The sequence below is a fragment of the Anomaloglossus baeobatrachus genome, chromosome 8 (assembly GCF_048569485.1).
Source record: "Anomaloglossus baeobatrachus isolate aAnoBae1 chromosome 8, aAnoBae1.hap1, whole genome shotgun sequence".
In the NCBI taxonomy this organism is placed as follows: domain Eukaryota; kingdom Metazoa; phylum Chordata; class Amphibia; order Anura; family Aromobatidae; genus Anomaloglossus; species Anomaloglossus baeobatrachus.
The window spans coordinates 43,250,595-43,277,191 of NC_134360.1; the positions used below are offsets into that span (position 1 = coordinate 43,250,595).

General features: G+C 47.6%; 1 protein-coding gene across 1 annotated transcript in view; it reads left to right on the forward strand.

The window, feature by feature from the left end:
* The window catches only part of PLXNA1 (plexin A1), a 376,265-nt gene that overhangs the window by 207,456 nt on the left and 142,212 nt on the right, over positions 1–26,597 (forward strand). The window contains 5 exon segments of the mRNA XM_075321522.1: positions 3,113–3,175; positions 3,177–3,214; positions 5,764–5,887; positions 7,159–7,312; positions 10,838–10,937. Coding sequence (XP_075177637.1) covers positions 3,113–3,175; positions 3,177–3,214; positions 5,764–5,887; positions 7,159–7,312; positions 10,838–10,937 — 479 coding nt within the window.

Consider the following 26,597-nt stretch of genomic DNA (forward strand, 5'->3'; position numbering starts at 1 on the left):
TTGGAAAAGATGGGTACTCCTATGCGAGGTGCAATAAAGGACAAAATTGTTGCCACCCAGCTTTCCCAGGTTAACTAAATAGCATATTAAATTGTTGCTGAACATACGAAGAGCTAAGAAATAAATGGTTCTCATAGATCCTCTGCGGTCACTGGGAAAGCTGGGTGACTACAAAAGACGTCTATTATAACTCCCAGAGGTTGGCACTTATCTCTCTCAGAATGAACAGGTGATCTTTATAGCTCGGTAATTGGGGATATTGTGAACCATAACTAGAGAGATCAGCCATTCCATTGTCTGGAAAGATGATGCTCCTATGTGAGGTACAACAAAAGACATAATGGTTGCCACCCAGCTTTCCCAGTCTGCTGAATACATCTTAAATTGCTGCTGAACGTCTGAAGAACTCAGAAATAAACGGTCCTCACAGATCTGTGCGGTGCGGTCACTGGGAAAGCTGGGTGATCACCTATATGACTTGCGTTTAGTGTTGAGCGGACCCGGTTCCGCAAAATCTGGATCCGCACGGTTTGAGAGCCCGATCCGAGTCCGACCAGTACCCCCGGGATTCGGGGTGCAACGATCCGGATCCGTTTTTTTTTTTCCTCTCTCTCTCTCTCTCTCCTCCCCTCTCTCTCCCCTCTGCTCTCTCCCCTCTCTCTCCCCCCTCTCTCTCCCCCCCTCTCTCCCCCCCTCTCTCTCCCCTCTCTCTCCCCTCTCTCCCCTCTCTCTCCCCTCTCTCTCCCCCTCTCTCTCTCCCCTCTCTCTCCCCCCTCTCTCCCCTCTCTCTCCCCCCTCTCCCCCCTCTCCCCCCCTCCCCCCTCTCTCCCCCCTCTCCCCCCTCCCCCTCTCTCCCCCCTCTCTCCCCCCTCTCCCCCCTCATCTCCCCCCTCTCGCCCCCCCTCTCTCCCCCCTCTCTCCCCCCTCTCTCCCCCCTCTCTCCCCCCCTCTCGTCTCCCCCCTCTCTCCCCCCTCTCTCCCCCTCTCTCCCCCCCCTCTCTCCCCTCTCTCTCCCCCCTCTCTCCCCCCCTCTCTCCCCCCTCTCTCTCCCCTCTCTCCCCCCTCTCTCCCCTCTCTCTCCCCTCTCTCTCCCCTCTCTCTCCCCTCTCTCTCCCCTCTCTCTCCCCTCTCTCTCCCCTCTCTCATCTCCTCTCTCTTCCCTCTCTCCCCCTCTCTCTCCCCTCTCTCTCCCCTCTCTCTCCCCTCTCTCTCCCCTCCTTCCTCTCCCCTCTCTCCCCCTCTCTCCCCTCTCTCTCCCCTCTCTCTCCCCTCTCTCCCCTCTCTCCCCCCTCTCCCCCCCTCCCCCCTCCCCCCTCTCTTCCCCCCCCTCTCTCCCCCCTCCCCCCTCTCTCCCCCCTCTCTCCCCCCCTCTCTCCCCCCTCCCCCCTCTCTCCCCCCTCTCTCCCCTCTCTCTCCCCTCTCTCCCCCTCTCTCCCCCCCTCTCTCCCCCCTCTCTCCCCCCCTCTCTCCCCCTCTCTCCCCCCTCTCTCCCCCCCTCCTCTCCCCCCTCTCTCCCCTCTCTCTCCCCTCTCTCTCCCCTCTCTCTCCCCTCTCTCTCCCCTCTCTCTTCCCTCTCTCTCCCCTCTCTCTCCCCTCTCTCTCCCCTCTCTCTCCCCTCTCTCTCCCCTCTCTCTCTCCCCCCTCTCTCTCCCCCTCTCTCTCTCCCCCTCTCTCTCTCTCCCCTCTCTCTCTCTCCCCTCTCTCTCTCTCCCCTCTCTCCCCTCTCCCTCCCTCTCTCCCCTCTCCCTCCCCTCTCCCTCCCCTCTCTCTCCCCTCTCTCTCCCCTATCTCTCCTCTCTCTCTCTCCTCTCTCTCCCCTCTCTTTCCCCTCTCTCTCTCCCCTCTCTCTCCCCCTCTCTCTCCCCCTCTCTCTCCCCTCTCTCTCCCCCTCTCTCTCCCCTCTCTCCCCCCTCTCTCTCCCTCTCTCTCCCCTCTCTCTCCCCTTTCTCTCCCCTCTCTCTCCCCTCTCTCTCCCCTCTCTCTCCCCTCTCTCTCTCCCCCCCTCTCTCTCCCCCCCTCTCTCTCTCCCCTCTCTCTCTCCCTCTCTCCCCTCTCCCTCCCTCTCTCCCCCTCTCCCTCCCCTCTCTCTCTCCTCTCTCTCCCCTCTCTTTCCCCTCTCTCTCTCTCCCCTCTCTCTCCCCCTCTCTCTCCCCTCTCTCTCCCCTCTCTCTCCCCCTCTCTCTCCCTCTCTCTCCCCTCTCTCTCCCTCTCTCTCCCCTCTCTCTCCCCCTCTCTCTCCCCTCTCTCTCCCTCTCTCTCCCCTCTCTCTCCCCTCTCTCTCCCCTCTCTCTCCCCTCTCTCTCCCCTCTCTCTCCCCTCTCTCTCCCCCCTCTCTCTCTCCCCTCTCTCTCTCCCTCTCTCCCTCCTCCCTCCCTCCCTCTCTCCCCTCTCCCTCCCCCTCTCTCTCTCCCTCTCTCTCCCCTCTCTTTCCCCTCTCTCTCTCTCCCCTCTCTCTCCCCTCTCTCTCCCCTCTCTCTCCCCTCTCTCTCCCCTCTCTCTCCCCTCTCTCTCCCCTCTCTCTCCCCTCTCTCTCTCTCTCTCTCCCCTCTCTCTCCCCTCTCTCTCCCCTCTCTCTCCCCTCTCTCTCCCCTCTCTCTCCCCTCTCTCTCCCCTCTCTCTCCCCTCTCTCTCTCCTCTCTCTCCCCTCTCTCTCTCCTCTCTCCTCTCTCTCTCTCGTCCCTCCCGGATCCGACTCCCCATTGATTTACATGGACGCGGATTCCGGATCGGATCCGGACTTCTGCGGCAACCCGATCCGGATCCGCCGGACCCGGATAATAACCGATCTGCTCAACTCTACTTGCGTTGTATCCCAACATAGGCACTGACACCCATCTTTCTCAGGCTATTCTGAGATATCTTAGATCATTACTTGGGAATTTGCCATCATTATATATTAGCAGTATGGCTTCCCTTTTATCTATACTTTATGGATGATGTAACTGGACAAGGAAGTGAGTGATCCTTCACTGTAAAGCAAGGCGAAGAGAGCTAGAATAGCGGCCACATTGGCAAATCTCCATATGAATGCACTGTATCTGTTTTTATGTCGTGGTCCCCTAGTTTGATGCTCCATGTTGTGATTTATGTGTTTTGGTTCTCCTCCCCGCAGGTCACCCGTGTGCCGGTTGAGAGTTGCGAGCAGTACCAGAGCTGTGACACCTGCCTGGGCTCCCCGGGACCCCCACTGCGGATGGTGTGTGCTGCACAATACGTAAGTGTCCTGGGGGACGTCTCAGACGCCTGCGTACCCTGCTGCCTCCTGACAGCCCCTCTCAGTCTTCAGCTTTAAATAGCACCAGTCTATTCCCCCCCTGAGCAGCCACAGGCTGCGCCCGGACCCTGGAGACGCCGGCAGAGCGAGGCACGGTAATTTAGGCCAGGTGCATGCAGGACAGCGCCGGCATCCTTCATAAATACACATATCTGCTGTAGGACATTTCTGAGCTTGTCACAAGGAGAAGAAAAACTTAAAGGGACCTGTCGCCATTGCTTTCCTGCTCTGCAATAATGAGGGGGGCAGCAATTCTCCATTTTATAGGTTTGCACCCCAAATCTTTGGCTGCCCAGCGCAAAATACTACAGGGGCAGAAAGGAGTCACCACCTAGGGGTCATTAGGGTATATGGGGTGACTCATTTTGACTGTTCTTGTGTTTTGGGACTAGAACTCCCAGCATGCCTTCACAGAAGCAGCTTGCACCAATTTTTCATCTTTCCATTATTTAAAGGGACACTGCACTAAAACTAAAGATCTTCAGCTGATAAGGAGCAGCTGATATCGGTAACATCTAATATATAAATCTGAGTGTATGTATGTGTGTGTCCGCTAAAGGAATCCGCACCGTCGCATTTACAATCACGAACATTTGCACAGACGCCTCATGTGACTCAGGGAACGTCATAGACTATGTTTTGACGGGAAAATGTAACCCCGCGCTTTACAGTTACTCAAAAAAAAAAACTGCCTCTATTAAAGTCAATGGAGCTGGAAGCCAGAGGTTATTAATAGCAGCTGTGATTGGTTGGTATAGGAACGAAAGACATTCATAGTATAACAAGCTTGTGTGCGGTAATATGATGTCGGTGAGACTGATAGGGACAGACAGACTGACATAAGCACAAGACCGAGTAAGAGGCAGACATGGAAAGAGACAGAGAGAGAGAGGGGACAAAGAGACAGAGGCAGACAGGGAAAGAGACCGGCATAGACATACAGAGACCGGGAAAGAGAGAGATAGAGACAGACAGAGAGAGAGAGACTGGGAAAGAGACACAGAGATAGAGACAGAACGAGACAGGCAGCAAAAGAGACAGAGAGAGAGAGGGACAAAGAGACAGAGGCAGACAGGAAAAGAGACCGGCATAGACATACAGAGACCGGGAAAGAGAGAGATAGAGACAGACAGAGAGAGAGAGACAGGGAAAGAGACACAGAGATAGAGACAGAACGAGACAGGCAGCAAAAGAGACAGAGAGACAGGCAGAGACAGACCGGGGAGGAAAGAGACAGACCGGGGAGGAAAGAGACAGACCGGGGAGAGAGACAGACACAGATATAGAGAGAGAGACAGTTACTATCCCGGGCAACGCTGGGTACTACAGCTAGTATGGATAAAACTGTCTTTGGAGGTTCTTGGCCCTGGAGATTTGTGGCATAAAGCAGTGATCGGGGGGGGGGGGGGGAGGCCACCAGAGTTTTACACTTCATAGTGTATGGCTGATACCAGGGAGCAATAGCTTGCATCCATTTTTAGGTGTAATGCCTTTTTCATCATTGTTAGTAGACACAGATATATAGAAAATCTATCTCTGGTTTGCTTGCTGGGAGTTGTAGTTCACATCTATCAGTTAGGAATCAGGGCATGAAACCGCGGACGGTCCAGCTTTGTATTCCGCGGATCCCGCTGTCAGCGGGCTCGTCGGTGACCCGTCATCCAGGGGGATTTCAGCCGAATGCGGCGTCCATTGACACAATGTCAATAATGCGCTCAGGTTAAGAGTCGGTGGCGAGTTTTGTTTTCCCCATCGACCCTGCCAAGTACACGATGCGTGCAGCATTACAGGAGTGCGGAGCTGTAATCCCTCTACAGCCGGGATTACCGGCCGCCATGTGAAGAAAATATAATGAAGAGCGCTGCAACTTTCTAATATGCAAGGCAGTGGTGAAGAAGTCCGGTATCCGCAGCACTGCTCAGACATTAAAGGGTTAAAACTAAACCTGAGGCTTTTTTAATCCTATAGAATATGGGGGAATGGAGCACAGGTGATTGACACATTAACCGCTTGGCCGCCAGTAGGGTTCGGTTGGGGGTTGTCATCCTTTCCCCGCTCTGAGTGACGGCTGGACAGGTTTGGCAGCTACCGGACTTGTAATTCCCCAATGTGTTGAGCTGCCAGGCTCGCCAACAAGGCGCGCTTCACGTGTCCAGTCTGGCAGAGCGCGGACGCCGGATGCCCGGGACAGGAGAGCTGTCAGTCTGCCGCACTAATTCCGACAACGTCCCCCGCTCTTAGCTGTCACGGCTCCCGCCGAGCGCCTGTTACTTGATGAAAGAAATTCTCACCTTGGCCTGAGCCGCCGCACCTTTAAGTCCCCGTCCAGAGAACCAATTAAGCTGAAGCGCAGTCACTCAGCGCAGTCACTCAGCGCGGGGAGGTGGCGGGTTTATTCTGGAAAGTTTTAGATTTACATGGTCAGGGTGAGTTAAATAGTGATATCCCCTCTGTACACGCTGCGTATGAATCCATTCTATACATTGCAGATGCTCTCGGAAGGACAAGTGCGAGCGTGCTGACGAGCTCCACCGCTTCACCACCGACCAGCGACAGTGCGTCCAACTGATCGTGCACCCCAAGAACATCTCCGTCACCATGTCCGAAGTCCCAGTGAGTCAGAAAAAGCTCTATATATCTATCTAAGCGTAATCTGCTAGGTCTATCACTTATCTGAGTATTTATGTATCTAACTGAGGCTACATAGAGAGGAGAGGGGTCTTTATCTATCTCTCTATTTCTCTATATCCGTCTCTGTGTGTCTCTGTGTCTGTCTCTCTCTGTCTCTGTCTCTCTCTCTGTGTCTCTGTCTCTCTCTGTGTCTTTGTGTGTCTGTCTCTGTGTGTCTCTGTGTGTCTCTGTGTGTCTCTGTGTGTCTCTGTGTGTCTCTGTGTGTCTCTGTGTGTCTCTGTCTCTCTCTCTGTGTATCTCTATTTGTCTTTCTCTCTGTCTCTCTCTATCTGTCTCTCTATGTCCCTGTCTGTCTCTCTTCCTGTATCCCTCTATCTGTTTCTCTCTATCTCTATTTTTTTCTGTTTCTCTCTCTATTTCCCTCTATTTATCTGTCTCTTTATCTCGGTCTCTCTTTCTATCTCTCTCTATTTGTCTCTATCTCATCGATTATCGATCAATCTATCTGTCTCTCCCTCTTATCTATCTATCTCTCCACCTACCTATCTATCCATCTATCTCTCTGTCTATTTGTCTGTCTCTTTCTATGTGTTTCTATCTCTCTCCCATTGATGATCGATCTATCTCTATCTATCCCTCTATCTATCTATCTATCTATCTATCCCTCTATCTATCTATCCCTCTATCTATCTATCCCTCTATCTATCCCTCTATCTATCTATCCATCCCTCTATCCATCCCTCTATCCATCCCTCTATCTATCCCTCTATCTATCTATCTATCCCTCTATCTATCCCTCTATCTATCCCTCTATCTATCTATCTATCTATCTCTCTATCTATCCCTCTATCCATCCACCCCTCTATCCATCCACCCCTCTATCCATCCACCCCTCTATCCATCCACCCCTCTATCCATCCACCCCTCTATCCATCCACCCCTCTATCCATCCACCCCTCTATCCATCCACCCCTCTATCCATCCACCCCTCTATCCATCCACCCCTCTATCCATCCACCCCTCTATCCATCCACCCCTCTATCCATCCACCCCTCTATCCATCCACCCCTCTATCCATCCACCCCTCTATCCATCCACCCCTCTATCCATCCACCCCTCTATCCATCCACCCCTCTATCCATCCACCCCTCTATCCATCCACCCCTCTATCTCTCCCTAGCTATCTCTGCCATCTCTATCCATCCGTCCACATCCGTTCATCCATCCATTATTTTATTTCCGTGTTCTTTCAGATGGTTCTCCAGGCCTGGAACGTCCCTGACCTCTCCGCCGGGGTGAACTGCTCCTTCGAGGATTTCACAGAGATGGAAGGACATTTAGAGGGAGAGAAGATTTACTGCACGTCTCCCAGCGCCAAGGACGTCATCCCCATCACACGGGGCCAGGGTAAGCGCCACGGACATGCCGAAAACTTCACATCCCGTTGGACAGTCACGCTGAAGTCACGGGGCTCACATACATGTATCTGTGCGAGGCGCTGACTGTTTATGTGGCGGTGCCATGTATAAACATCCTGTTGGGAGTGGGGCATTAACTCATGGGATGCCAGGACCCTGCAGAAAGTTCGGCGACCCCTGACCTCCCACCTCTGTTGTGGCTCAGTGCTGCATTGCATGGTGGGAGATGTAGTTTTATCAAGCAGAAATGCTTGATCTTCCAGGATGCAACATAATTGATGACGCTGTAGTATTAGAATTTTGCATGCAGCTTTCGGTGTGACTAGAGTGTGTAAGTAAATATAAAACGATCCGGAGCTCAGCTCTGTTGATCACCAGTACTCAAGGGTGAGTGGGTGGTTGTCGAAATTGCAGCGCCCGTCAGAAAGGGGTCATGAGACCCAGCATGACCAGCCACGGGCATCAGAGCCTCTCGGCCGAGGGACGGGAGGGAGCGATGTTTTCTGGGTTTTAATAAATAACACTAACAAAAGCCCGTAGTCTGGCTGAGAACGCCTCCTCCGCTCTCACCGCTTTCCCTTAATTCTGTCTTAAAGAGCCGGCTTTTGTTGGAGAACAGAAGCCGCCTCTGTTTTTCAATATGTCCCCCCCATCCCCAATCCTTCCACTAAGTCTCCAGTTTAACCGTTCCGCTACATGTTGTGCTGCAATGTTGCAGATACGTCTCTACTTTCTCTTCTCGCTACGCCAGTTACTGACGTCTCTACAGGTGACCGCCCCCCCCATCCCCCACTGCAAAACTACACCTCCGAGCGCGCCAGGGCGCAGAGAGTTGTCATTTTGGAGCAGATTGGAGAAAACTGACTTAAAAATTGAACAGTCCGTAAAGTCAAGAATTCTGCGGAATACCCCTTTAAAAAAAATAAAGATCAGCAGCGACCTGATCTCTAGATCCTGTCTCTAGAGCTTCCGCCAATCCAAGGAATTCATTGGGTACTGCAGCACCCACGTATTCCCGCCAGAACAGGCCTTTATACGCATCCAATCTTCGAGACCAGCACTGATTCCGCTGTGCCTCCCATTAACTGTCATTCCCTGTGGATGACCCCACTCGGGTGAAGTGTTGTCAACACGGTGTCCAGGGGGAGAATGATCATGGTCACAGGAATCTCAACCGTGGCCAGGAGTGCAGAGGTCCTGCCGACCCCTGCACCTGCTTCAGCTGGATGTGTGTCCGAGGCTGTACATCCAGCTGAAGTGCATCACGGCGCAGAGACCTGTCGGGTCCCTGCACTGCGATACAGGCTGCCGGCCAAACAGAAACTGGCAGCTTTCATAGGCGTCCCAGTGACTGAGGGCGATGCATGACAATGACATCATGCATTGCAATAGCACTGACGCCAATGAAAGCTGCGGGCCAGCTATAGAGTAGGATTCTGCGTGACGTGGGAGCCAGGGGGGTGAGAACAGTGTATACCAAGACAGGGACAGTATTTATCTGGAGGGGCCCTGGGGAGAAACATACATACCAGGAAGGGGACAGTATATGCAAGAATGGGCCTAGAAGAGGAACAATATATACCAGTAGGGGGACAGTTTTTACCAGGATGGGGACAGTATATACCAAGAGGGGCCCAGGAGAGAAAGATATATACCAGGAGGGGCCTAGGAGATCAACTTATATTCCAGAAGGGGCCCAGGAGAGGAACATGTATACCAGGAGTGGGAAAGTTTATACTGGGAGGAACCCAGGAGGGGGACAGTATATACCAGGAGGGGGGACAGTATATACCAGGAGGAGCCCAGGAGAGGAACATATATACCAGGAGGGGCCCAGGAGAGGAACATATATACCAGAAGAGGGACAGTTTACCAGAAGGGGCCCAGGAGAGGAACATGTATACCAGAAGGGGGACAGAATATACCAGGAGGGGAACAGAATATACCAGGAGTGGCCTAGGAGAGGAACATATATACCAGTAGGGACCCAGGAAAGGAACATATACAGTATACCAGGAGGTGGAAAGTATATACCGAGAGGGGCCCAAGAGAGGATAGTATATACCAGGATGGGGAACATATATACCAGGATGGGTGATATATTTTCCAGGAAGCAGCCCAGGATGGAGGCCATTACTACATAATGGGAGGGGGAGGGTAACTCATATGTCTTTATAAGATTTAGAACACTAAATGTATATATGTGTATATATATATATATATATATATACACGCATGCAGTGGCGTAACTGGAGTTTGATGGGCCCTGGTGCAAAATTTGGACCTGGGCCCGCCCTCCATGTACACCGACACTTAGGGTATGGGATAATGACACTGACACTCGGGGTACTGACACTCGGGGGGTACAGGATAATGACACTCGGGGTACAGGATAATGACACTCGCGGGGTACAGTATAATGATGCTGACACTTGGCTCTTACCCTCAGCCCACAGCTTTCCTATGTTCTGATATCCGTCTTGTCCTCGGCACCCAGCTTTCCCATGCTCTGCTATACATCTTTCCCTTAGCACCCAGCTTTCTCATATGAGAGCATGGGAAAGCTGGGTGCTGAGACATGATGTATAGCAGAGCATGGGAAAGCTGGGTGCTGGGGGAAAGAACCTTTTTCCCTCAGCACAAAACATTCCCATCCCCTGCTTGTATCTTCGTCCCCCTTGTATAGTTCTCCAAATACTATAATGGCCCCAATATAGCCTTCCATATAGTATAAAGGGTCCCACATAACCCTTCATATATTAGAATGCACCTCCATAGTCCTCCATGTATTATAATGGATTTCCCTTAGTCCTCCATGTATTATAATTCACCCCATAGTACTCAATATATAATACTGCACCACATAGTCCTCCATATATTATACTGCATCACAGTCCTCCATGACGTGATGTTACCGTTCAGGCACGGGGGAAGACTGATGATGCATAGAGCGGCGCCGGCCGCTCTTTGCAATATCAAAGCAGTGTGCGGTGATGGGAGCGCGGTGACGGGAGCGCGGTGACACCACCGCTTACCGGGTCATACAGCGTCCGCCGCGTCGCGTGGTCTGCGGCAGAATAGCGCAGCTCCTCTCTCACAGAAAGGAGCTGGCTGCTGGTCTGCCAGGCGGCTGCGGGCCCCTAACTTCCCGGGCCCGGTCGCAATGGCGACTGCTGCGACCACGGTAGTTACACCCCTGTACACATGTGTACATATGACCAGCAATGTGGTGATGAGGGGGCCTAGGTCTAAATTTGACACCTAGGCCCATCCAACGCTAGTTCCGCCACTGACTGTGTCCTCTCTGATCCCAGAGATCGTACTGCAGCCACCAAACTGCAATGATATCCTGGATATACTCCGTCACTTTGTTATTCCTTGAAGGTGTTTGTAATGCGACATCCACTCACTCTCGCCTTGCACCCCATCACAGCACAGACCCCTCGTTCTCTGTTGGAATCTGTAAGATCCGGTCATTCTGATATTTTAATTTTTTTTTTTTTTTTACCCGCAGGCGACAAGAGAGTGGTGAAACTTTACCTGAAGTCCAAGGAAAGTGGGAAGAAGTTTGCGAGCGTGGACTTTGTCTTCTACAACTGCAGCGTGCACCAATCGTAAGCGAGTCTTCCACCTAAATATCATTGCATGTTTACAGGGACAATGTTTATTTAAATCCACCAAAGGGGGTGTGTATACTTTTGCAATAATTTTGATTACGCTAGTGCATCTAACAACAATATTTTTCTTTATTTCTTTATCGCCAACATATTCCGCCGCAGTCATCACTGCTAAATGCCAACAGTTTTGAACAAATGCTAACTGTATACAGCTTCCGTGCAATCTATACGTCTCCATAAGAAGGCAAACTAACCCTGTGTAGTCTAATCATGGGGTCGTCTAACTCAACCCCCCCTTCTCCTGAGTGTGCGGCAGAACAGTTGTCAGACCGATATGTAAACATAGAGACAAAATGGTCTGCATGGGTGCTGTATACACAAAACAGTAAGGCCCCTTTCACACTGCGTTGTGATCTACGTTCAGCGGTCCCGTCAGGGCTTCCATCCGAACTCCTGCATGCGCCGACGGGACCATTGACTATAATTCTTCAGGCGCAATCACCGTGTGCTCTGTCCTGCACCATTTCCGGGCATATAAGCTTTCCGGAGGGGGACACCCAGACGTAGTAGCCTCCAGAAATCTTATATGCCCGAGAATGGTGCACGACAGAGCACATGGTGACTCCGCCTGCACCATTATAGTCATTGGCCCCGTCGGCGCATGCATCCAAAACCCGGAGGTCAGGATGCAGAGATTTTTCACTAGGGTTATTTGCAGAGTGGCTTCGCTTTTTTTACATTATTTATTTATTTTTTATATATATATATATATATATATATATATATATATTATATGTATATTATATATATATATATATATATATATATATATTATATGTATATTATATGTATATTATATATATATATATATATATATATATATATATATATATATATATATATATATATATATATATTATATGTATATTATATGTATATTATATATATATATATTATATATATATATATATATATGTATGTATTATATATATATTATATATTATATATATATATATTATATATATATATATATTATATATATTATATATATATATATATATATTATATATATTATATATATTATATATATATATATATATATAATATATATATTATATATATATATATATATATATATATATATATATATATTATATATATATATATATATATATATATATATAATATATAATATATATATATTATATATATAATATATAATATATATATTATATATATATATATATATATATATATTATAATATAATTTGGTGCATTAGAATAAAAGGCAAACTTGTACATATCCTTTGAACCTTTGAGATTAAAAAATAATAATGAGGCCTACTGACCACAATAACTGGAAAACACCTAAATTAGGTGGTATAAAATGTTCTTTTTACTGCAGAGTTTGTCTTTAGCTTGAACTGGCAGGGCATGCTGGGCCTTGTAGTTGTGCCCGTCATATCTCTTGCAGGCCGTCGCTCCGGCACCGTATGCAGATGGAAGCCGCTTCCCATTGCTTTAGGGCATCCGATGGTCGCGGTCATACGGGGGGAGAGGAGGGACATTTCTTCCCTCGGTGGATACGCTCTTCATGCCTCCAGTGTCCATTTATGGTGTAATGAAACGTGCCAGGGTAATGTTTAGATAAAGGATCCGGAGGTGGCTCCGGGGCCGGGCGAGCCGCTGCTCCTTTATAAACATGCATGTTCTACGTCCGTCTTTTTTTTTTTCCTTTATTAGGGACTCACTAATGGAAACTTCCCTGCACTCGCCGCCTTTGGAAGCTGCTTGTAAAGGAAATGCTAGCTGCAGGCGAATCTGTTTTGCGGGAATCGGCAGGGTTTATTTTTTTTTGTAGCTTTGCGTTTGATAGATCCCGTACCGTACACCTGACAGTCTCGCGTCCTTTTAAGTGGGGATCTATCTCAGACAGCGCCACCCCGGGGGAGTCTGCCAAGTGAGCCCCGTCTATCTTCTGTTAACTCTTTCTGGCTCCCGGTACTTTACCGACAATTCTCCTGCCGTATTGAATAAATCTTGATTTCATGGCACCAGATGGCCACTTTTATAGGGACAAGTTAGGGATCACATAGGGTAAACTCTCCATGCTAGGAAAAGCAGCTCTGACACCGCTTATCTCATGAACATTTCACCCAACTTATTGCAGTTTTATGGCCCAATAAATTAAGACATTAATGACCATTTAGAAGGCTAGAAATAAGCTCCACCCTGGAGGAGTCAGGAGTGTAGAGAAGAAATAAGCTCCACCCCTCTGAGAAGTCAGGAGTGTAGAGATGACATAAGCGCCACCCCTAAAGAGTCAGGAGTGTAGAGAAGAAATAAGCTCCACCCTCTGAGGAGTCAGGAGTGTAGAGAAGAAAAAAAAAAAGCTCCACCCCGGAAGAGTCAGGAGTGTAGAGAAGAAAAAAAAAAGCTCCACCCCGGAAGAGTCAGGAGTGTAGAGAAGAAATAAGCTCCACCCTGGAGGAGTCAGGAGTGTAGATATGTCATGTGATCCCTCAGTGGGTGTAACTAGAGGCGTAGCCCCACGTGCTGGTAATCAGACCCATGAAGGGCAGTTTTGCTTGTTCTACACTGGCTCCAGCTCAGGGTTATTAGGGCATCAGTAAGGATTTAGGGGAATGTATCACCTGACCGTGCACTGTCCCTGATATCCGGTAATGAAGTATTTGGCGCATGCACACTAGAAGCTGTAGCAGTGTCCTTTCTTTATGGCCCATTGGTATGAAGGTTGTGACTTGATATCTTAGAGGTTTGGAACTTTTTTCCTGCTACTTGACAAGTTGTACCCCATTCACTTTACATTATGTGACTCCCATAAGCCAAATATGGCAAAGGATGTCAGCTCCTGGGCCAAGGATAGGCAGATGTTTCGCCCACTGACCATAATAAGCCCCTCACTCTATATTCGCTCCTCATTTCTTTTAGTTTTTGTCGCATCGCATGAGAACACGACAATGGACGCTCTAAGCTTAGATTCAGTGTCTGTTGGAGGGTGAAGTAGTCCAATATCTTCTGTCTGACTCAGAGGCTCATACTCTGTCCCTCCACCTTGCTTTACACTGCAGCGCTGCTTCTCAAGGTCTTTATAATTAGAAAATTATAAGCACCAGTGTGCATAGAGTGATTGAGGGAACTTCTGCTCATGGAAGGTAATGATCTCCCTTCCTTAAATTAACCCCTCGGGTTCCACTTTAATTGGCTGGGACTCCCCAATATGCACTTATGCCATTGCCTATGGTGCCACCAACACTTACCAAGACTTCAGCCGCAGCGCCCTCCCTCACTCACCTTCCAAACTCACCAGAGAGTGACGGCTCGGCGCAGTCTTTAAATTAATATCCGCTGCCGAAATCAAACTGCATAAATTTGCATAAAGCGCACGCCAATTAACATGTTTGTAGGTAAAGCTAAAGGCTTCTCATTTCCAAAACGAGGGGCGAAGATGTTGCTGGAGACGTGGAAATGAATCTTTTTTTTTTTTTTTTTTTTTTTTTGCAAGGAGCTTAATTAAATATTTCCTCAATGTTGTCGTGTTTGTGAAGATTTTTTTTTCTTACATTTTTCTACGGATTTATATTTAATGGCGGCGGCTCGTCTCGCGGGGGGATCTCTTCTCCGCAGAGACCGTCCTACCTTGACATATTAAAGTGTAACTCGAAGGGGGAATTGGAAAAGATCCCTTGCATCCTAAATATTTGTGGATTGCCTCTTTAAATATTCCGCAGCTGCTCCAGAGGTTACAGAATTTTATTTTATTTTTTTCCATTTTTTTTTTCTTCCTCGGTCTTGATGGTTCTTTAAAAGCTTTTTCTTTCTGATGTAAAGAAATCGCTGGTGGATTTGACTTAATGTTGCTTCTCCTGAATCTGCTTTTTTGTGTTTCGCTTTTTTTCAATCCAAGTAGCGATGATCGCCAGATTGCCATGTTATTGCAGGAAATTATTACGGGTTCTCCTTTCCCCATCTGATTCAACTGCTGGGACCCCTGTGCTGAATCCAAGGCCCAGACCCCAAACCTCAAGGTCTCAGGCCCCCCTGAACGTCAAGGTCCTAGGCCCCCTGCTGTGTCAAGGTCCCAGGCCCCCGGCCTAGTCAAGGTCCCAGGCTCCCCCCGGCCGTGTCGGGGTCCCAGGCTCCCCCCGGCCGTGTCGGGGTCCCAGGCTCCCCCCGGCCGTGTCGGGGTCCCAGGCTCCCCCCGGCCGTGTCGTGGTCCCAGGCTCCCCCCCGGCAGTGTCGGGGTCCCAGGCTCCCCCCGGCCGTGTCGTGGTCCCAGGCTCCCCCCGGCCGTGTCGGGGTCCCAGGCTCCCCCCGGCCGTGTCGGGGTCCCAGGCTCCCCCCGGCCGTGTCGGGGTCCCAGGCTCCCCCCGGCCGTGTCGGGGTCCCAGGCTCCCCCCGGCCGTGTCGGGGTCCCAGGCTCCCCCCGGCCGTGTCGGTGTCCCAGGCTCCCCCCGGCCGTGTTGGGGTCCCAGGCTCCCCCCGGCCGTGTTGGGGTCCCAGGCTCCCCCCGGCCGTGTCGGGGTCCCAGGCTCCCCCCGGCCGTGTCGGGGTCCCAGGCTCCCCCCGGCCGTGTCGGGGTCCCAGGCTCCCCCCGGCCGTGTCGGGGTCCCAGGCTCCCCCCGGCCGTGTCGGGGTCCCAGGCTCCCCCCGGCCGTGTCGGGGTCCCAGGCTCCCCCCCGGCCGTGTTGGGGTCCCAGGCTCCCCCCCGGCCGTGTTGGGGTCCCAGGCTCCCCCCGGCCGTGTCGGGGTCCCAGGCTCCCCCCGGCCGTGTCGGGGTCCCAGGCTCCCCCCGGCCGTGTCGGGGTCCCAGGCTCCCCCCGGCCGTGTCGGGGTCCCAGGCTCCCTGCACACCTAGCCACAGTACACATCGGGTTAATTACCCGATGTGTACTCTGCTACGTGTGCAGGGAGCCGGCACTGACAGCGTGAGAGCGGCGGACGCTGGTAACGAAGGTAAATATCGGGTAACCAAGGGAAGGGCTTCTTGCTTACCCGATGTTTACCATGGTTACCAGCGTCCGCAGAAGCCGGCTCCTGCTGCCTGCACATTTAGTTGTTGCTGTCTCGCTGTCACACACAGCGATCTGTGCTTCACAGCGGGACAGCAACAACTAAAAAATGGCCCAGGACATTCAGCAACAACCAGCGACCTCACAGCAGGGGCCAGGTTGTTGCTGGATGTCACACACAGCAACATCGCTAGCAAGTTGTGCCTCAGCAGCAATGTTGCTAATAATGTTGCTTAGTGAGACGTGGCCTTAAGATGAGAAAGCCACCAGAAGTTCCTCGAAGGGGCCCTCCACTTTTATACACTATTTTAGAGGACTAGTAACTCCGACAAATATTTGCATTTTTGCCGAACTAGCTCTGACTTCAAAGTTTTCTTTAACTTGTATCAAAAATAAAAAAAAAATATCCTGTCCAATGCTAAAGAGCTGCAATCTGTATTCAGCTGACTGTTATTGAGAATGATTAGCAGTCTGATTGTGAAACCCATCACTGGCAGCTTACTTAAACCATGGAGTTAAGACAACATTTCTCAGACTGCAGATCCATAGAGCAGAACTTGTCAGACACTTAACTGAAAGGGAACATTGCGATTTCAGCTGTGAAGCCTCCAGACTATTGAGCAAAGGTTTGGAATGTAATATAAGCTTTAACTTGAGATAAGTAATGTATGTACACAGTGACTGCACCAGCAGAATAGTGAGTGCAGCTCTGGAGTATAATACAGGATGTAACTCAGGATCAGTAATGTATGTACACTGACTCCACCAGCAGAATAGTGAGTGCAGCTGTGGAGTATAATACAGGATGTAACTCAGGATCAGTAATGTATGTACACTGACTCCACCAGCAGAATAGTGAGTGCAGCTGTGGAGTATAATATAGGATGTAACTCAGGATCAGTAATGTATGTACACTGACTCCACCAGCAGAATAGTGAGTGCAGCTGTGGAGTATAATATAGGATGTAACTCAGGATCAGTAATGTATGTACACTGACTCCACCAGCAGAATAGTGAGTGCAGCTGTGGAGTATAATATAGGATGTAACTCAGGATCAGTAATGTATGTACACGGACTCCACCAGCAGAATAGTGAGTGCAGCTCTGGAGTATAATGCAGGATCAGTAATATATGTACATTCTTGCTCTTGTTATGTTTTGATCCATCACTGCACAAAGATCGTCTGTTCTGAACGGGACGTCGGATCCTATGACGATCTTGGTGTCGCAGTATGCACAGTACGTTACTGATCGGATTATCGTGTATAATTTGTAATTCTATGGACAGAACATAGAGAATCTCTTGTCCAGAAAGAAGATGCCTCTTTATTCTGGAGCATGGGGGTCAGAGGTGAGGGGTCGGGGTCACAGGACGGAGTCATCCCGTGGCTGATGATTAGCATACATCCATACATCCATGGCTCCCTGCGGTTTGTAAAATATTTGTGCCCAGATCTTATCTGCTTTGGGTGGGAGTGTGACCCCGGCTGCTGCAGAGATGAATGGTGGATATTATGACATCACGGCGTGTGAAATCCTCGGATATCATCTGCTGAGAGGCTGAGCGTCTTATTGAATGGTTATGCTGATTTTCTCGGCTCTAATCTCTTCTGGCCTCGGAGTAAAAGATCAATACATAATTTTATTTCAGCGTTTAATAGAGGAAAGCCTATTATAGATATGATGATTTCGGCAACGATCACCACGCATTTCGCAATGAGCAGCTTGAAACCGAGATGGTTTAACCCCCTGCTGTTTATAGTTGGGATTTTGGGCTTGTACAGCCATTTTTATGGCCAGCGTTTAATAATATGTTACCTGGTTATGATCGTGTATCCTTGTCAGAACCATCTGGCACTAAGGCACACATTTAATTAGCCAGAAGCAGTGAAAACCCAACTCCACCTACACCTTCAACATTCATCTTCATGTGACCCTTGTTAGGTTTTGTGACTGCACCAAGAAGGGACCACCTGTGCACCATTGCCCTTTATGTTTCCCAAAATTGTGTTGGCTTCTAATGGATTCCTTCAGGGCATGAAAGCAAGAAGTCATAATGGAATATTATTGAAAATCAGACTGTAAACTATAGATAACACATTTTATTTAAAGTGTATGTGAGAATAAAAAATAGGTTGAGAGATATGTACTCAGTAACTGCACCAGCAGAATAGTGAGTGCAGCTCTGGAGTATAATACAAGATGTAACTCAGGATCAGTACAGGATCAGTAATGTAATGTATGTACACAGTGACTGCACCAGCAGAATAGTGACCGCAGCTCTGGGGTATAATACAGGATGTAACTCAGGATCAGTACAGGATCAGTAATGTAATGTATGTACACAGTGACTGCACCAGCAGAATAGTGAGTGCAGCTCTGGAGTATAATACAGGATGTAACTCAGGATCAGTAATGTAATGTATGTACGCAATGACTGCACCAACAGAATAGTGAGTACAGCTCCGGAGTATAATCTATGATGTCACTCAGGATCAGTGCAGGATAAGTAATGTAATGTATATACACAGTGACTGCACCAGCAGAATTTTGAGCGCAGATCTGGAGTATAATACAGGATGTAACTCAGGATCAGTAATGTATGTACACAGTGACTGCACCAGCAGAATAGTGAATGCAGCTCCGAAGTATAATACAAGATGTAACTCAGGATCAGAACAGGATCAGTAATGTAATGTATGTACACAGTGACTGCACCAGCAGAATAGTGAGTGCAGCTCTGGAGTATAATACAGGATGTAACTCAGGATCAGTACAGGATAAGTAATACAATGTATGTACACAATGACTGCACCAGCAGAATAGTGAGTGCAGCTCTGGAGTATAATACAGGATGTAACTCAGGATCAGTAATGTAATGTATGTACGCAATGACTGCACCAACAGAATAGTGAGTACAGCTCCAGAGTATAATCTATGATGTCACTCAGGATCAGTGCAGGATAAGTAATGTAATATATACAGTTAGGTCCAGAAATATTTGGACAGTGACACAAGTTTTGTTATTTTAGCTGTTTACAAATACATGTTCAGAAATACAATTATATATATAATATGGGCTGAAAGTGCACACTCCCAGCTGCAATATGAGAGTTTTCACATCCAAATCGGAGAAAGGGTTTAGGAATCATAGCTCTGTAATGCATAGCCTCCTCTTTTTCAAGGGACCAAAAGTAATTGGACAAGGGACTCTAAGGGCTGCAATTAACTCTGAAGGCGTCTCCCTCGTTAACCTGTAATCAATGAAGTAGTTAAAAGGTCTGGGGTTGATTACAGGTGTGTGGTTTTGCATTTGGAAGCTGTTGCTGTGACCAGACAACATGCGGTCTAAGGAACTCTCAATTGAGGTGAAGCAGAACATCCTGAGGCTGAAAAAAAAGAAAAAATCCATCAGAGAGATAGCAGACATGCTTGGAGTAGCAAAATCAACAGTCGGGTACATTCTGAGAGAAAAGGAATTGACTGGTGAGCTTGGGAACTCAAAAAGGCCTGGGCGTCCACGGATGACAACAGTGGTGGATGATCGCCGCATACTTTCTTTGGTGAAGAAGAACCCGTTCACAACATCAACTGAAGTCCAGAACACTCTCAGTGAAGTAGGTGTATCTGTCTCTAAGTCAACAGTAAAGAGAAGACTCCATGAAAGTAAATACAAAGGGTTCACATCTAGATGCAAACCATTCATCAATTCCAAAAATAGACAGGCCAGAGTTAAATAAAAAGAAAAACACCTCATGAAGCCAGCTCAGTTCTGGAAAAGTATTCTATGGACAGATGAGACAAAGATCAACCTGTACCAGAATGATGGGAAGAAAAAAGTTTGGAGAAGAAAGGGAACGGCACATGATCCAAGGCACACCACATCCTCTGTAAAACATGGTGGAGGCAACGTGATGGCATGGGCATGCATGGCTTTCAATGGCACTGGGTCACTTGTGTTTATTGATGACATAACAGCAGACAAGAGTAGCCGGATGAATTCTGAAGTGTACCGGGATATACTTTCAGCCCAGATTCAGCCAAATGCCGCAAAGTTGATCGGACGGCGCTTCATAGTACAGATGGACAATGACCCCAAGCATACAGCCAAAGCTACCCAGGAGTTCATGAGTGCAAAAAAGTGGAACATTCTGCAATGGCCAAGTCAATCACCAGATCTTAACCCAATTGAGCATGCATTTCACTTGCTCAAATCCAGACTTGAGACGGAAAGACCCACAAACAAGCAAGACCTGAAGGCTGCGGCTGTAAAGGCCTGGCAAAGCATTAAGAATGAGGAAACCCAGCGTTTGGTGATGTCCATGGGTTCCAGACTAAGGCAGTGATTGCCTCCAAAGGATTCGCAACAAAATATTGAAAATAAAAATATTTTGTTTGGGTTTGGTTTATTTGTCCAATTACTTTTGACCTCCTAAAATGTGGAGTGTTTGTAAAGAAATGTGTACAATTCCTACAATTTCTATCAGATATTTATGTTCAAACCTTCAAATTAAACGTTACAATCTGCACTTGAATTCTGTTGTAGAGGTTTCATTTCAAATCCAATGTGGTGGCATGCAGAGCCCAACTCGCCAAAATTGTGTCACTGTCCAAATATTTCTGGACCTAACTGTATACACAGCGACTGCACCAGCAGAATTTTGAGCGCAGCTCTGGAGTATAATACAGGATGTAACTCAGGATCAGTAATGTATGTACACAGTGACTGCAGCAGCAGAATAGTGAGTGCAGCTCTGGAATAATACAGGATAAGTAATGTAATGTATGTACACAGTGACTGCACCTGCAGAATAGTGAGTGCAGCTCTGGAGTATAGTACAGGATCAGTAATGTAATGTATGTACACAGTGACTGCACCAGCAGAATAGTGAGTGCAGCTCTGGAGTATAATAGAGGATGTAACTCAGGATCAGTAATGTAATGTACGCAGTGACTGCACCAGCAGAATAGTGAGTGCAGCTCTGGAGTATAATACAGGATGTAACTCAGGATCAGTAATGTAATGTTGTACGCAGTGACTGCACCAGCAGAATAGTGAGTGCAGCTCATGGGTGTTGACTACATGACTGCAGGGCTCACACTTCGCTTTCCTTAGGCCCGCTGAGCTTTCGGCAGTAGTATGGCTTTGTGTTCTGCAGTGTGTTCCAATCTTTGGGCTATAAACAGAAAACAACTGAGGCATTAAAGTAAAGTAACATTTGCCCCAATGTGAGTTCAGGATTGTCTCCGCTTGTGACGTCACCTCGTTGACTTTTTGGGGACCTGTAGGGCTGCTGTTCTTCGCCTTCTCTCTGGGATGTGTTTTGGGTCTTGCGCACGGGTGAAATACTCCATTACCTGGTAGATAAATGAATATGAACTCGGGTTATCGGGCTAATTGCTTATTATTGTTAGCAGTCACGCATGTTAATAGACGCCAAGAATCCGCTTTATTAAAGAGCAGTATTAACAAATTGCTCTTAACACCTCGTTACCCAGAAGCCTGCAGGTCTGATGAGTCCCTGTGCCGGGATCAGCTGCCCAGGATCACTGCAGAGCTGTGCAATCAATATTATCCTGCCTGGGAATGCTGAGAGTTGTAGTTTACAATGGCTGGAGAATAAGCTCCCGATGTATCCAGGTAGTGCAGGCTGTATCACACATGAAGGGCCACGTCAGCAGACAATCAGCTTAGATACACTCCCCAGCATACATGATAAGCTTAGATGCGCTGCATCCACGGAAAGTGAATCGCACATTATTGGCTGAGCAGACAGGATCATTTCATCAACTTAGACACCCCATTTTTACATGGTTCTTGTAATATGTTTATATGGGCTGTGGTTGTCAAATGGTTTTGCAAACAAGCTTGGAATATTTCTGAGCAGATCACACATGATAGATATGCTTAGATACACTGGAATAGAGCAGAGAATCACACTTCATAGGCTTAGATATGTAGCTCCGCACACAATGGCAGATGATAATCTTAGATCCCCATTGTTTTATTGTTACTCTTTTGCTGTAGAATGGCCGGTGGATACATTATGTCAAGTTATATTGTTGCTGTATTTTTCCCGGTAGTTACATTGTTGCTGTAGTTTGTCTGAATATTACGTTGTTGCTGTAGTAGTTTGGATGTTACACGGTTGCAGTACCTGTCCCAGTGGTTACATTGTTGCTGTAGTGTGTCTGGATGTTATGTTGTTGCTGTAGTGTGTCTGGATGTTATGTTGTTGCTGTAGTGTTTCTGGATGTTATGTTGTTGCTGTAGTGTTTCTGGATGTTATGTTGTTGCTGTAGTGTGTCTGGATGTTATGTTGTTGCTGTAGTGTGTCTGGATGTTATGTTGTTGCTGTAGTGTTTCTGGATGTTATGTTGTTGCTGTAGTGTCTGGCTGTTATGTTGTTGCTGTAGTGTTTCTGGATGTTATGTTGTTGCTGTAGTGTCTGGATGTTATGTTGTTGCTGTAGTGTTTCTGGATGTTATGTTGTTGCTGTAGTGTTTCTGGATGTTATGTTGTTGCTGTAGTGTGTCTGGATGTTATGTTGTTGCTGTAGTGTTTCTGGATGTTATGTTGTTTGTGTAGTGTTTCTGGATGTTATGTTGTTGCTGTAGTGTCTGGATGTTATGTTGTTGCTGTAGTGTTTCTGGATGTTATGTTGCTGTAGTGTTTCTGGATGTTATGTTGTTGCTGTAGTGTGTCTGGATGTTATGTTGTTGCTGTAGTGTTTCTGGATGTTATGTTGTTGCTGTAGTGTTTCTGGATGTTATGTTGTTGCTGTAGTGTTTCTGGATGTTATGTTGTTGCTGTAGTGTTTCTGGATGTTATGTTGTTGCTGTAGTGTGTCTGGATGTTATGTTGTTGCTGTAGTGTTTCTGGATGTTATGTTGTTGCTGTAGTGTCTGGATGTTATGTTGTTGCTGTAGTGTTTCTGGATGTTATGTTGTTGCTGTAGTGTTTCTGGATGTTATGTTGTTGCTGTAGTGTGTCTGGATGTTATGTTGTTGCTGTAGTGTCTGGATGTTATGTTGTTGCTGTAGTCTCTGGATGTTATGTTGTTGCTGTAGTGTGTCTGGATGTTATGTTGTTGCTGTAGTGTGTCTGGATGTTATGTTGTTGCTGTAGTGTGTCTGGATGTTATGTTGTTGCTGTAGTGTGTCTGGATGTTATGTTGTTGCTGTAGTGTGTCTGGATGTTATGTTGTTGCTGTAGTGTCTGGATGTTATGTTGTTGCTGTAGTGTGTCTGGATGTTATGTTGTTGCTGTAGTGTGTCTGGATGTTATGTTGTTGCTGTAGTGTGTCTGGATGTTATGTTGTTGCTGTAGTGTTTCTGGATGTTATGTTGTTGCTGTAGTGTGTCTGGATGTTATGTTGTTGCTGTAGTGTGTCTGGATGTTATGTTGTTGCTGTATTGTGTCTGGATGTTGTTGCTGTATTGTGTCTGGATGTTATGTTGTTGCTGTAGTGTGTCTGGATGTTATGTTGTTGCTATAGTGTGTCTGGATGTTATGTTGTTGCTGTAGTGTGTCTGGATGTTATGTTGTTGCTGTAGTGTGTCTGGATGTTATGTTGTTGCTGTAGTGTGTCTGGATGTTATGTTGTTGCTGTAGTGTGTCTGGATGTTATGTTGTTGCTGTAGTGTGTCTGGATGTTATGTTGTTGCTGTAGTGTGTCTGGATGTTATGTTGTTGCTGTAGTGTGTCTGGATGTTATGTTGTTGCTGTAGTGTGTCTGGATGTTATGTTGTTGCTGTAGTGTGTCTGGATGTTATGTTGTTGCTGTAGTGTGTCTGGATGTTATGTTGTTGCTGTAGTGTGTCTGGATGTTATGTTGTTGCTGTAGTGTCTTGATGTTATGTTGTTGCTGTAGTGTCTGGATGTTATGTTGTTGTTGTAGTGCCTGGATGTTATGTTGTTGCTGTAGTGTGTCTGGATGTTATGTTGTTGCTGTACTTTTCCCAGTGGTCATGTTGTTGCTGTAGTGTGTCTGGATGTTATGTTGTTGCTGTATTATGTCTGGATGTTATGTTGTTGCTGTAGTGTCTGGATGTTATGTTGTTGCTGTAGTGTCTGGATATTATGTTGTTGCTGTATTGTGTCTGGATGTTATGTTGTTGCTGTAGTGTGTCTGGATGTTATGTTGTTGCTGTAGTCTCTGGATGTTATGTTGTTGCTGTAGTGTTTCTGGATGTTATGTTGTTGCTGTAGTGTGTCTGGATGTTATGTTGTTGCTGTAGTGTCTGGATGTTATGTTGTTGCTGTAGTGTGTCTGGATGTTATGTTGTTGCTGTAGTGTCTGGATGCTATGTTGTTGCTGTAGTGTGTCTGGATGTTATGTTGTTACTGTACTTTTCCCAGTGGTCATGTTGTTGCTGTAGTGTGTCTGGATGTTATGTTGTTGCTGTATTGTGTCTGGATGTTATGTTGTTGCTGTATTGTGTCTGGATGTTATGTTGTTGCTGTAGTGTCTGGATGTTATGTTGTTGCTGTAGTGTGTCTGGATGTTATGTTGTTGCTGTAGTGTGTCTGGATGTTATGTTGTTGCTGTAGTGTCTGGATGTTATGTTGTTGCTGTAGTGTCTGGATGTTATGTTGTTGCTGTAGTGTGTCTGGATGTTATGTTGTTGCTGTAGTGTCTGGATGTTATGTTGTTGCTGTAGTGTGTCTGGATGTTATGTTGTTGCTGTAGTGTGTCTGGATGTTATGTTGTTGCTGTAGTGTGTCTGGATGTTATGTTGTTGCTGTAGTGTGTCTGGATGTTATGTTGTTGCTTTAGTGTTTAGATGTTATGTTGTTGCTGTAGTTTGTCTGGATGTTATGTTGTTGCTGTAGTGTGTCTGGATGTTATGTTGTTGCTGTATTGTGTCTGGATGTTATGTTGTTGCTGTAGTGTCTGGATGTTATGTTGTTGCTGTAGTGTCTGGATGTTATGTTGTTGCTGTATTGTGTCTGGATGTTATGTTGTTGCTGTAGTGTGTCTGGATGTTATGTTGTTGCTGTAGTGTCTGGATGTTATGTTGTTGCTGTAGTGTGTCTGGATGTTATGTTGTTGCTGTAGTGTGTCTGGATGTTATGTTGTTGCTGTAGTGTCTGGATGTTATGTTGTTGCTGTAGTGTCTGGATGTTATGTTGTTGCTGTAGTGTGTCTGGATGTTATGTTGTTGCTGTAGTGTCTGGATGTTATGTTGTTGCTGTAGTGTGTCTGGATGTTATGTTGTTGCTGTAGTGTGTCTGGATGTTATGTTGTTGCTTTAGTGTTTAGATGTTATGTTGTTGCTTTAGTGTTTAGATGTTATGTTGTTGCTGTACTTTTCACAGTGGTTATGTTGTTGCTGTAGTTTGGCCGGCTGTATAATTGCATTGTAGTATTTCGGCAGTTCATTAGTCGGCGGTTCAGTAAATGTCTTCTTTCCCGCTCTTATTCGGAGGGTGTCAGTGATCGGTCGGCGCCCTCCCCTCTCATGTGTCGGCTTCGCTGAGCAGCCATAGATTACGCCGGGCCATGGAAATATCTGCGGCACTAAATGCATCTCCTTATTAACTCTCCATTTACTTTGCCTAATAGCTACAACATATTCGTTAAACGAACGCATTTACCAAATGTCAGGGCTGTTCATGTAAGGAGTCTCCAGTGTAAATAAAATTATATCTGCTTCTATTAAAATGACTAATGACATCTACATATTCAAATACCGGAACAGACGCTGCCGGCCGACGAAAGTGAACTTATAGAATGGAGCCGCACTGCTTAATAGGTGGTAGATCCAGGCGTTGTGGCACTGACTGTGTCCGTGGCGGGTGCAGGGATTCCTATTCCATACACCTCATATTAACTGAGATGGAAGAACTGGATTTTTTCATCAGTGACCGGGATCATTCATCTGGCTCCTCACTGTCCTTCACATTGGTCTCCTTGCCGTCCGTCACATTGGGCTCCTCGCCGTTCATCACTCCTACACATCGGGCTCCTCGCCGTCCATCAATCTTTCTGCCGTCCGTCACTCCTTCCCATAGGGCTCCTTGCTGTCCGTCACTCCTTCCCATAGGGCTCCTCACCGTCCATCACTCCTTCCCATCCGTCACATTGGGCTCCTCTGCTGTCCTTCACTCATTCACATCGAGCTCTTTGCCATCCGTCACATTGGGCTCTTCTGCCGTGCTTCACTCATTCACATCGGGCTCCTCGCCATCCGTCACATTGGGCTCCTATCTGTTCTTCACATCAGGCTCCTCTCCATCTATCACTCCTTCCCATCGGGCCTCTCGCCGTCCGTCACCCCTTCACATCGGGTGCCTCGCCATCTATCACTCCTTCCCATTTGGCTCCTGGCCATCTGTCACTCCTCCTGCCATCCGTCACTCCTTCACATCGAGCTCCTCGCCGTCTGTCACTCCTTTACATAGTGTTCCTCGCTGTCCGTCACTTCTCTCGCCATCCGTCACTCCTTCCCATCGGGCTCCTCACCGTCTATCAGTCCTCCCGCTGTCTGTCACTCCTTCACATCGGGCGCCTTGTCGTCCGTCACTCCTTCCCATCGGACTCCTCGCCATCTGTCACTCCTCCCGCCATCCGTCACTCCTTCCCATCGGACTCCTCGCCATCTGTCAGTCCTCCCGCCG